We start from the raw sequence: 12268 nt of genomic DNA on the forward strand, positions 1-12268 counted from the left end.
TATTTATTATTAATAATATTAATAATGTTCATCGTCTAGCTAACTACGTCTTGTATTAATTTTTCTAAGAATCCTGTCATACTGCACAAACTGACAGTCATAAGGTAATAAATGTTGTAGAAACGTAATTTTCTGTAAATTTGCTTGGTAACGATTTGTATTGTAAAAAGCGCTATACAAATAAACTTGAACTGAAAACTTGCATTTTATAGTCAAGGGCACTGCAAATACAGAGGCTTTGTGATTACTTGCAAAGGATACAAGTTTCATATGGTTCAAATGTTTTGTCACTCATTAGACTAAAGTGCACTTACACAAGGTTGCGTAAGTGCAGTAAAGGTTTTATAAGTTAGCATTTTCTCCAACTAAGCTAAACATGTGACGCTGATTGGCTAAATCACATAACACAACATATTTTCTTTTGTAAGGCAGTGGAACAGGTTCTGTACCAGTAGTTTGATTTAAATCACTAAGGTTAAAGCTGATTCTTACATAAAACACTTGAGCAGAGGTTAGTTATAATATTGTGACAATAATAATTGTAATTATATACACACACAAATGGGGAGGTATTAAGCATTCAAACATGCTTTTATTATAGTTTACAACGTCCCTGTTTTATTTATATAACACAAAAATACAGTGAGATATGAAAAGACCATTAGACCTTTATCACTTTACATGTCTACTTAATTGACTGTTTAATCTGGCAACCTTGTTAAATAGTAAAAATGTCTGTAGTCCAAGGCAGTTCCAAATTTTGTAACAAAGTTGAAGAGCTAATATTTTCTGAATAAATTCCTTAGACAGCTCAGGTCATCTCATCAATAATACTGCACATTGCAGCATCCTTATCCCACACTTTGTCCTTCTTACTGGGCACATTTTTGTCAGTTTGTGCAACCATGCAGCTAACACTGGTCTCTTCTACATCCATAGGCTCAGTTTTCAGTCTGGAGTCTCCAGCTGACGCCGCGCCACCAGCCTCTCCCATGCTAGAGCTGCTGGGTTGTGGCAAATCATCAGGCAGCGAGGCAAGACACCCCTGGATCATCTCAACCACCCGCTCCAGATGCTTCTGGAAACGCTCAGCCGTCTCCAGCCTCTGTCTCTTCTGAACCTCCATCATGACCCGCAGCGTCTCTCTGGCCTGGTGGGGACGGTACTCGTTGATGAGGTGATGTATGTGGACAAAAAGGAGCTTCAAGTCCTCCAGCTTCTCCTCTCGCTTAATGCTGCCTGGGCTTTTGATGAGGATGTCCAGAAGGTCCAGAAAGTTGACCAGGATGGACATATTTAGTTTCTTCAGCTCTCTTTTGTGGTCAAACTGCATAGGGTGAAGGCGCTCGATGCCTTGGCTCTCCAGTGGTCGAATAATGAGATCATCACATTGGAACTGATTACCAAACATCATGTAAGTGTCTCGAATAGGAGGAGGGGGTTTGGGGGCCAGCCCCTTTCGCACATTTTCATCCGTGTACTCCTTGATGTACTGCATCGGAGGAGGAGGAAGAGCACTGACCTGCTGTGGCTCCCCCATTTTGGAAATCTAATCAGGAAAAGCAAGAAAATAATCGTAAGTATTGGTTAAGTTAACCAGTAACATTATTTAATAATGCTAGCATTTGTTAATAAAAAATAGCATTTCTTGGGGATACATTTTACAAACAATCATTTGTTATAAACAAAATTCGCTTTGAAAAAAAAAAAGATTCAATTTACACATTCTTGTCCAGCAATATACTACAGTGAAACAAACACATTGGACGGCTTTGGCAATGCAGTAAAAGAGAAACTTACTTTAGTTTTTCAACAAAACTGGTTTAGAAACAGCTAGGTTAACAGTTTACAAGCTAAATGTTACGGTTCACCGAATAATGATTCATAGATTAGCAAAGCGACTGATTTTGCGGGACTCGTCGCTGTAGTATTTAACACAAAAATACTCACCGAAACTACTGGCTCACTTAAAAAAAAGTACTGTCAGCTACGTAAACAGATTTTCAGAAAACATAAGCAAAGCGATCAAGTCCTCTTGCATGTCTCGCTTTGCGATTTCTTCATGTCTAAAGATGAATTGATTGCATTGGTGCACAGTCCCTTAGCAACGAGGTATTTCATTGGTCAAAGACGGATCAGGGCGGGTCTTAAGTAAAACGTATTAAATAACATCGTGGCTTGACATTGATAAATAGATTAGTCTTTGTGCTTTGTGTAAACAAAATATAAAATAATAGGTAAATTAAATTTACTTTAAAAAATCATAGTGGTTTTAATGAGAAAATTTACATTTTGCTTGTTTGATTTTTGTTTCTATTACTTAAATGCCTTGTTTGTTTATTTGTTTTATTTGTTTATTTGTTTTATTTGCTGTTACAGGTTGCCTTTTATTGGCTATTTGGTTCAGACAAGGACTGTAGGTTACAAAGGTCAAAGCTCTAAAATGGGCGAGTAACTGTTAAAGTGATAATTGATTTATCTTAAATGTGCTATATTATATTTTAAGTTATTGTATTTGTGTGTGTGTGTGTGTTTGTGTGTGTGTGTGTGTGTGTGTGTGTGTGCGTGCGTGCGTGCGTGTGCTTGTTTGTGTGTGTGTGTGTCTGTGTGTGTGTGTTTGCATTCTCCATGGCATTTTCTACTTAATTTTTTATGCTTATTTGTTGTTCTTTCTTGTTTATTAATTTTGTGTTGTATAATTGTTTTATATATTTGAATAAAAATAGTATATTATATTGAGAATTTATTAAAGGAAAACCTGATTAGGTTGATATAGATATATATATATACATTGGTCATAGTGTACAGTTTATATACTCATAAACATTGGTTAGGCTCATGCACCTCCTACAAAAGGTCAAGAAAGCAAAATAAAATAACAAATAATGTATTGTTTGTCAGTAAAAAAAAAGGGGAAATGTATTTTTTAATTAATTACAAATGTTACCAGTAAATATGTTGGACATTTGAATCCTCTCTTCACATAATTGTATACTCTTTTAACCTACACAATAACTCTCATTTCATTTCGTGCTTTGTTGTCGCCAATAGCAGATGTGAACAGTAATTAATTTACTTTTTAAATGACAGTTTGTTTCACAGTGATGTGGATTTCTTATTATTGTTTTTGGTTAGAGAATTTTTCAACCTCTAAGTCAAGTTTCACATTTTTGTCGATTATATCTGTTCTCAAAAATATTAACACCAATTTTTCTAGAATAACATGTGAATGTTTCTTCTCTTCCCACTGCCTCCATGATAAAATAGAAGCATAAATGTTCAAGTGAATCCTCCTTTTAAAGTTTGGCTTTGTTTACAATGTTATAACTGTCACAGTGTCCCAGTTAAAGAGAGAGACATATGGTTCTATTTGCAGCTTCTTTATTTAACAAAAGGGACACAGGGAAACAAAACGCAACTTCAACCAGGAACAGAAACCAAACTAAATGTGACAGTTACAGAGGCTCACACATGGAAAGTAACAATTGATATCAGCTACACTGTAATATTATAATGAAAAACCACTTAATAAACCTTCTAAAAATGTGTTAACGAAGAAGGAGAAAGAGCAAGTGTTTGTGTGTGTGTGTGTGTGTGTGTGTGTGTGTGTGTGTGTTTGTGCGTGCACGTGTGTGTGTGTGTGTGTATGTGTGTGCGTGCATGTGATTGCTTGGGAGTTTAACTTGTGCAGTCTACCTCAGGAAGTGGCTTACCTTAAGTGTCAACTCCGGAAACCTATGCTTTATACATCAGTGTAAGCTCTACAAGTGTATAACTAGTGATTGCCACACATCATTCACCATGTGTCAACCTTCTATGAGGTAGTTAAATATCCAGATTTCACCATGTACCCAAGGGTCATCCTAAAGGAAACACTGTACAAGAAATCACAACAGAAAAGAAGAACTTCGCCGTGCAATTACAAAGAGAGGATTTTTGTGCTAAACACACAGGAGTTGACATACTTCGAACATCGTCCTGGGGTAAGTAGTCACACCTTCTGGAGACTTCACTGTATCTGTTACTAATAACTTTGTAGTATTTCGAAAGCTACTGTTTTTTATTGAATGCAAAATTACTTTATCCACCTTTTTAGTAAGTTAAGAAATGTCTGTGATGAATGAGCAGTAGAATAATGATATTCCTTTGTATATCGCCTTAGAAAAAGCAAACTCAGAAAGGCTGCATCGAACTGTCTCATATCAATTGTGTGGAGATCGTTCGCAGTGATGTTCCCATTCCCTGTGATTACAAGTACCCTTTCCAGGTGAGAAACCAGTGGAGTTTTGCTTCAAGATCTTGCTCATACAGGAGAAAGTGCCTGTAAATATTTTCAAAATAATGCATATAGAAAAACATTGAGAAAAATCTCAAATGAACATTCGGCATGTTTGATTTCTGTTTACATTGCTTAAAAGTTTGTGTATTTATGTCTGTTGACAGGTCGCCCATGACAGCTACTATCTTTATGTGTTTGCTCCAGACAATGATTGTAGGTTAAAATGGGTCAGAGCTCTGAAAGAAGGTAAGCAGCTGTTACAGAAAGTGATACGCATCGTGAAAACAGAAAAGAAAGTGTAGAGTGGAATATGATCTTGGTCTGCTTTCAATACTTTTGTTTAGATGTGTACTTTATCTTTTGTATTTTATGTTATTTCTTCAACTTATGAAGCAACGCAAAACAACAACTTATTTCTGAAGTACCATCCTGACTTCTGGGGCGAAGGGAAATGGAGATGTTGTCATCAGACCGAGAAGCTGGCGACGGGATGCAGTGAATACTATCCCAATGGAGGTGCAAAATCTTTCGAGTTGAACAGATTTCACATTTCAAATCATAAAACATCATAGTCACTCCACAAAATATTAATGCAGTGGAGTATGATGAATCTCAGTCCATTTCTATCAGTTTCATAAATTTATAAGCGTTTCATTTCATCCCACAGCCAAACCACTTCCCCCAACTCCAGATCCCATGGTTCGTCATTCAGTTTCTGTTTACAGTTTCTGATTCCTATGCTTTTATATATTTTATACTTAATGTTTTAGGTTTTTCAATTTTGAAATAGCTTCAAATGTTTAAGATTATTCAAATGTTTCTGTTGTTTTTGTAGTTTAGGACATTTAGGACAGTGATGAGATGTTGTAAATTGAGCTGTCTGCATGTATCCTCTAGCGCCGATGTTCAGATCCAGAGGAGAGGATTGTTGTGGCTTTGAGGAATTTCAGCCCTGTAGAAGATACAGACCTGCCTTTGCATAAAGATGAAGAGTATTTTGTCATTGACAGTTCGGAGCCAAACTGGTGGACTGTGAAGGACAAAAACGGGTAATTATCTTAATTCTTGCACTTTCTTAAGTTAAATGTATTATAATGCCTTCTAAAATAATGTTAAGTTTGACACACTACATTAACATGTTAATTAATAAAAGTTTTTCACTCTGCCGAACGAGAATGCCACACCTTTCCTCTCGCCGTCATGAATATCAGACACAAAAACCCATTCGATTAATAGATATGAACCATTTCAGCACTGAGTAACAGTTCAATTTACAAAAAAGTCATTTAAAAATGCTCAAAAGTTTTAAACATTTCAAATGGGATTTATAATTTCATCATTTACCTGTAGCATCATTCCTGCTGTATTATATAACAACATGATACAAATTTATTATGTACATTATATCTGGAAGTTAACTGATTTGAGCATCTTAATTTACACTTTAACTCTTTGGAAATATTACAATGATATATAAAGTATTTATTGCTAAAACGGGATCAAAAGCATGGTGCTTCTTAGATATTTAGCATTAAACAATGGCAAAGGTCTTAGGTGGAGAGTTTATTTTGTTTTATTTATTTTATTATTATTATTATTATTATTATAAATGCCTCAAGATGTTGTCGATATGCTAAAAACATCTATAAAGAAAGAAAGGGACATAATCCTCTATATGATTATTATCAAGCCAAGATTATGTTAATTAAAAAATAATTTTTTTTTTATATAAGAATAAGCAATAAGGGCAGTACTGATATTTAGCTCCTCTTCTATGGAGTTGCTAAAGTTTTGTTTAGCATGATAATGATTTAAAACAGGGAAAAAGCACAGAATTGTGGGAAAACAATGGTTTTTAATTAAAACTCAGTGGTAGGAAATAACAGAGGCTTTTAAAACTTACAAGTAACGTTTTTTGTGCTTTTTTCCCCATTACAGAAATGTTGGCACGGTGCCATGTATATATGTGGCAGAAAAAATATCAGACAACATTGATACATTTGAGTAAGTTCTCATCCGTATGTTACAGAATAAAACATTTGATATGAAAGAGGGGAAAAAAATGTCTTGAGTTCATAAAGCTTGATTAATACAGTAATGGTTTTGGTTTTTCCAATGCTTTGTGGTTTTATAGATGGTACAATAAAGACATAACTCGGACCGAGGCGGAGAACTTACTAATGAGAGAGGTAAGGCAAAAAAACTAATGACATTCATGATGTCAATAAATGTTTCCATATCATAAATCAGATAACCGCAAACTTTAACTTTGTTAAACACTAATGTCATGCCACTTCAGTACATTTTCACAGTTTTTGGGCATTGCAGAAACTTGGGTTTCTTTGCAAACCTGCAACAGCAACGTCTGCAGACGGTGCAGGCAAAAGCATGCAGAGTTCAAACAAAATCTACAGCCCTTAAACCAGAATGTGGCTGCTGTGTTTCCTGTCAAGACAACCTTACATGTTATGTTTTAAATCAGACATGAGTTCAATATCTGTCATAACCATTATCATTAACTAGCTTTAACTGTCTCTCTACAAAATACATCCATACCACTTTATTTGTCAGAATGAAACAAAAATCATAATTCTGTGTATACTTTCTCATTTATGGTATTTATATTTTGTAAGGGTTGACATTTACGGTTTAATTTGTGGTTAACATTAAAGGTTTTCTTTACAGAACAAGGACGGGGGTTTCATGGTTCGGGACTCTAAACACCCAGGTGTATACACCGTGTCAATATTTTCCAGAATCTCAGGGTAAACGCTTACTTTGCTATGAAATGAATGTTGCTTACAATCACTTACAAAGAAACATCTGATCATGTTATTCAGTCATTATTTGATCTTCCACTGGTGTTCTGAAGTTTTTAATGAATGTCATTCATCTGCAGGACTGATGGAGAGAAGTATCCCCTAGTTAAGCACTACCAGATCAAAGTACAAAGAGAAGGTGAAAAGGTCATGTATTACTTAGCTGAGAAATACGTGTTTCCGACCATTCCAGAGCTCATCCGCTATCATCAACACAATCCAGCAGGTAAAACTTCCATGTAAAGAGTTGCTCTGACAGTATATTGCATGCCAATATTTGGAATAGCATTCATTACATAATATCTCATTAGAGGCACTGTCTTTTGAAATCTTAAAGCTTTAGATTTTAATGTTTCAGTTGATTATATCATAGAACTAAAGAAAACTGCATAAGAGTCTTCACTTTGTGATGGGCTTGTTTTTGTGGCAGGTTTAATAACCAGATTGAGGCATTGTGTGTCTAGAAATGTCACAAACCCAAGGATCAAGGAGTTGTCATCAGGTAAAACAAGCCGTCAAGTAAAATAAGAGTTGTATTGAAGTGTATATTATACTGTATACACACACACAAACACACGCGTTATTTCTATTTCAAATAAATATTGTTCTTTTGAGTGGTTAAACCAAAGAATTCTGAGAGAAAAAAAATTCACGGTTACTACAAAAATATTAGGCAGCATCTCTGTTTTTTGTATTGTTAAAAAAAAGTTTTGAACACCAAATCAGCATATTAGAATTATTGCGAAAGGATCATATGACAGTAAAGATTGGATCAAAGCTTTGGTCAACAAGTGAAAAACCATAAAAAAATAATAATAATAAAAAAAAGCTGGAAAATGTAAATTTGATAAAAATAAAAAAATTAAGTGTGTATCATATATACATTACCGGTTTATTTTTTTGCATATTTGTCACTTAAAAATTCAGATCAAACTTCTTTTAATATTACACAAAGATAACCCAAGTAAATACAAAAATGCCGTTTTTAAATGATTTCATCTATTAAGGGAAAAAAAGCTGTCCAAACTTGCCTGGCCCTACGTGAAAAAGTAATTTTCCCCTAAATCTAATAACTGGTTGTGCCACCCTTGGCAGCAACAACTGCAGTCAAGCGTTTTTGAAAACTGACAGTGAGTCTTTCACATCACTGCAGAGAAATTTTGTCCGACTCTTCTTTACAGAATGGTTTTAATTCAGCCGCAGTAGAGGGTTTACGAGCATGAATGGACTGTTTAAGGTCATGCCACAGCATCTCAGTCTGGACTTTGACTTGGCCATTTCAAAACCTTCATTTAGTTTTTTTGAGCCAGAGGTGGACCTGCTGGTGTGTTTGGTATCATTGCCCTGCTGCACAACCCAAGTGCGCTTGAGGTCACAAACTGATGGCTGGACATTCTCCTTCAGGATTTCTGATTTCCGATCAGAATTCATACTTCCATCAATTATGGCAAGTCTTCCACTCTCCCATGGATGCCGCTTGTACCCAGGCTTTTTCTTAATGTTGAATCATGAACACTGACCTTAATTGAGGCAAGTGAGGCCTGCAGTTCTTTAGTTGCTGTTCTGGGATCTTTTATGACCTCCTTGATAAGTCCTCGTTGTACTATTGGAGTAATTTTGATAGGCCGGCCACTCCTGGGAAGGTTCATCACTGTTCCAAGTTTTCTCCATTTGTGGATAATGGCTCTGACCGTGGTACGCTGGAGTCCAAAAAGCCTTAGAAATGACTTTATAACCCTTTCCAGACTGATATAGGTCAACTATCTTCTTCCTCATCTGTTCTTGAATTTCTTTAGATCGCAGCATTATCTATTGCTCTTTAAGCATCCTTCACTTTGTCAGACGGTGTGATTTCTTGAATCAACAGGTCTGGCAGTAAAAGGGCCTGTGTGTGGTTAGTGAAATTTAACTCAGCTTTCTAAAGTAATGTGGTTAAACACAGTTCTTTCAAGATTTAACGGGAGGGGGCAATTCATTTTTCACATAGGGCCAGGTAGGCTTGGACAGCTTTTTTCCCTTAATTAATGAAATCGTCATTTAAAAACTGCATTTTGTTTTTACTTGCAATATCTTTGTGTAACATTAAAACTAGTTTGATGATCTGAGTCTTAAAAGTGTGAAAAATATGCAAAAATCAAATTAAAAACAGGTTGGGGGCAAAAATCTTTTCATGGCACTGTATATATATATATATATACATGTGTATATATATAGTGATTTCTTACCTTTCACATATATATGAAATGTAACCACTTCTTTGGAAGGTGTAACAAAATCTGTCTCTTTTACAGATAAATGGGAGATTCACCCTGATGAGTTGACATTAAGCGAGGAATTGGGCAGTGGACAGTTTGGCTTGGTCTGGAAGGGAAGCTGGAATGACCTGCATGTGGCAGTTAAGACTGTCCGAGAGGGTTTCATGTCAGAGGAGGAGTTTAAGGAGGAAGCACAAGTGATGATGTGAGTAACTCATGCTGTATGTTTCAAAGGACATGAATATAAGGATCAAAAGTGTACCATCCCTTACAGAAAAAGCAAATGAACTTCACATGTGCAATCACATGTGAAATATGTGTCACAAACATGAAACTCATGTGAAACCCATGTGATCACATGTGGACAATATGTAATCACGTTCACATGTCATCACATGGATTCCACACATTTAAACCATGAAAACATTCCAAAACCATTTGTGTTTCCTGTGAGTTTCACATATTTCACATGTGATTATAACATGCGAATGCACATGTAAAGTTCATGTGTTCTTTTTTCTGTAAGGGATGAATTTATTGCATCGCTCATAGTCTGTCTCCACAGGAAACTGTCCCACGATAAGCTGGTCCATTTGTATGGTGTGGTCACTCTTCGCTCACCAATCTATCTGGTATTTGAATTCATGGAGAACGGCTGCCTGACAGACTTCCTGCGTGCCAGAAAAGGCAGGTTCTCCCAGGAGGTCCTGCTGGGGATGTGTTTGGATGTGAGTGAGGGGATGGCCTACCTGGAGAGCTCCAACTTCATCCACAGAGATTTGGTAAGTGTACACAGGGTCTTTATTGTGTTCATTTCTTGCTTTTTTTGGTTCTAAAATCTTCCTGTTTACACAGGCTGCAAGAAATTGTTTGGTTTCTGAAGATAATGTGGTGAAGATATCAGATTTTGGAATGACAAGGTGAGTAGCAGCGCCTCAGTATTGCAGATTCCCACATCACTGCTTTTTAAGACCTCGGCGTAATGGAAAATTCCCACCTGTATCTGCAGGTTTGTCCTAGATGATCAATACACCAGTTCTTTTGGGTCCAAATTTCCAGTGAGATGGTCCTCTCCAGAGGTGATCAAATTCGGGAAGTATAGCAGCAAATCAGACGTGTGGTCATTTGGTGAGTCCACTCCACATCAATCCACTGAGATGATGTTAATCAGAATCCCCATGTTTGATCTAAACACATACTGACGTCTCATTTGCAGGTGTGTTCATGTGGGAGGTGTACAGTGAGGGCCGTGTGCCCTATGATACCCGCAGTAATGCAGAGGTAGTGGAGACCCTAAATGCAGGCCTGCGGCTCCTGAGACCCCGCCTCTGTCCCCAGAGTGTGTATGAGTTAATGCAGTGGAGCTGGAAAGAGGTGAGTCTAGCATTAAATGCATCATAAACTTTCCAGCATTTAAATCATCCCTGAACCGCAAGCTGATATGAATATTAACAAAATATAACGTCATTCCGTATAAAGAGTGGTTTTACTGAGAAATCCTGTTCTCATGAATAAGGCCTTCTGAGAAACTAGTCATGTTCATATTTTTTCCTTTAAGGTTGTTGTTTTTTGCACAGATTGAAATGTGGATTATGTAGGGTATTTTTTTACACACAATTAATGTGTTTTATTACTAAACCTTCCTACTGTCTGTCTTTTGTTACTCATGTAATTCAAAGCAGGTAATGTTTCTGTATCCTGATCTGTTTATTTAGTTATTTGAATATGAGTCTTGTTAGTGTCATTATTGCCACAGCAACATAAACACAACAATGTTTGTTTAACAGAAACCTGAGGATCGACCCTCGTTCGCTCTGCTCCTGCATGAACTGTCCTGCCTTGAACAAGAACCTTGATCCTGATCACACCCTTCCCTGTACTGGCTTATAGAGATAGTTCATTCATAAAAGGACATTTTGTCATCATTTAAAAACCGTCATGTCATTTCAAACCTGTTTTTTGTGGAGCACAAAAGATCAATTTTGAAGAATCTTTGCATAGCAGTTTTCCATATATGGAAGCTTACATTCGACCAAATAGGAAAAAAGGCACTTTAAATTGTGTTAGGTTTTGACTTGTGAGCTGTGTTTTGGGTGTTCAGACTGAAGCAAAAAAATAAATAAACAAACAAACAAATCATTAAAACTGAAGATGTGCCTTACATAGCAGCTTGGAAAACTTGACAGATTATGACCTGCTGTTATAGAAAAAAAAAAAAAAGCTGCTTAACATTCTTCTTTAATGTTTAATAGGTTTGAATGGCATGAAAATATGTAAGTTATGACATAATTTCATTTTTGGGCGAACTATACCTTTAAATGAAAAATACTGTATATTGTACAAATCACATAGTGTATTTATTTGTATATTTATTTATTTTACAGAATTCTTATTTTCATCATTTCTTTCACATTCTGTCACTGAATTGTATTTTTCCTGTTTTTATGCATGCATGACTTCTGCAACTGCAACTGCAACTACAAATCTGTCCCTTAGGAGGCACACAGGAACCATATTTTTTCACCACCAGTAAAAAAGAAATTGCTTATTGCTGTTGTAATGTATTCGACAAAACATCACATTTAAATCTATGTACTGATTCTGTCAGTGATACTTTCCTTTAGTCTATATAAACTAAACTCATAATTTGTTGAATGACGTAAAAGTTAGTAATACTAATCTATTTGAGCTGATTTTTGAGAAATTTGATTATATTAAAGCTACCTTAATAACCAAGTCTACAGACTGTTTATTATGACAATCATACATGTTTAATCACATGATGCTGGCCTGCTGTTAATGTTGATTGGAGCACAGTAACACAAATGCATTCACTCGTTACTGTGACAACGGCACTGAATAGAAACACTCCAGCACACCAGTGTTCGCTGTATGTGCAGCCTGAGGCCATAGGC

At 36.1% G+C, this 12268-nt stretch overlaps 2 protein-coding genes across 3 annotated transcripts; one reads left to right on the forward strand and one right to left on the reverse strand.

The window, feature by feature from the left end:
- Positions 1–566: 566 nt before the first annotated feature.
- On the reverse strand, positions 567–2111 carry med7 (mediator complex subunit 7). The gene is made up of 2 exons (XM_026280461.1): positions 1951–2111; positions 567–1549 (listed from the first exon to the last, which is right to left on the reverse strand). The coding sequence occupies exon 2, from the start codon at positions 1538–1540 to the stop codon at positions 812–814; it is 729 nt and encodes a 242-aa protein (XP_026136246.1). The 5' UTR covers positions 1541–1549; positions 1951–2111; the 3' UTR covers positions 567–811.
- A 1538-nt stretch (positions 2112–3649) lies between these two features.
- On the forward strand, positions 3650–12085 carry LOC113113909 (tyrosine-protein kinase ITK/TSK-like). 2 transcript variants are annotated; one of them, XM_026280458.1, is made up of 18 exons: positions 3650–3754; positions 3857–3983; positions 4163–4267; positions 4444–4525; positions 4673–4795; positions 4947–4978; positions 5177–5328; positions 6218–6283; positions 6414–6468; positions 6965–7044; positions 7179–7324; positions 7529–7600; positions 9390–9558; positions 9919–10135; positions 10209–10273; positions 10363–10481; positions 10570–10727; positions 11141–12085. In XM_026280458.1, the coding sequence occupies exons 1-18, from the start codon at positions 3738–3740 to the stop codon at positions 11207–11209; spliced, it is 1854 nt and encodes a 617-aa protein (XP_026136243.1). In that variant the 5' UTR covers positions 3650–3737; the 3' UTR covers positions 11210–12085. The 2 variants fall into 2 exon arrangements, with proteins under 2 accessions (XP_026136243.1, XP_026136244.1); XM_026280459.1 differs by lacking the exon at positions 3650–3754 and having other exon boundaries at positions 3761–3983.
- The last annotated feature ends 183 nt before the right edge of the window (positions 12086–12268 follow it).

Source organism: Carassius auratus, chromosome 14, assembly GCF_003368295.1.
Source record: "Carassius auratus strain Wakin chromosome 14, ASM336829v1, whole genome shotgun sequence".
In the NCBI taxonomy this organism is placed as follows: domain Eukaryota; kingdom Metazoa; phylum Chordata; class Actinopteri; order Cypriniformes; family Cyprinidae; genus Carassius; species Carassius auratus.

Excerpts from the sequence above, each read along its gene's own strand:
- med7 (XM_026280461.1), bottom strand. The coding sequence starts at position 1,540 with ATGGGGGAGCCACAGCAGGTCAGTGCTCTTCCTCCTCCTCCGATGCAG.
- LOC113113909 (XM_026280458.1), top strand. Across the intron at positions 3,984-4,162 it reads ACTTCGAACATCGTCCTGGG|AAAAAGCAAACTCAGAAAGG; the intron begins GTAAGTAGTCAC and ends ATATCGCCTTAG. Across the intron at positions 10,728-11,140 it reads TGCAGTGGAGCTGGAAAGAG|AAACCTGAGGATCGACCCTC; the intron begins GTGAGTCTAGCA and ends TTTGTTTAACAG.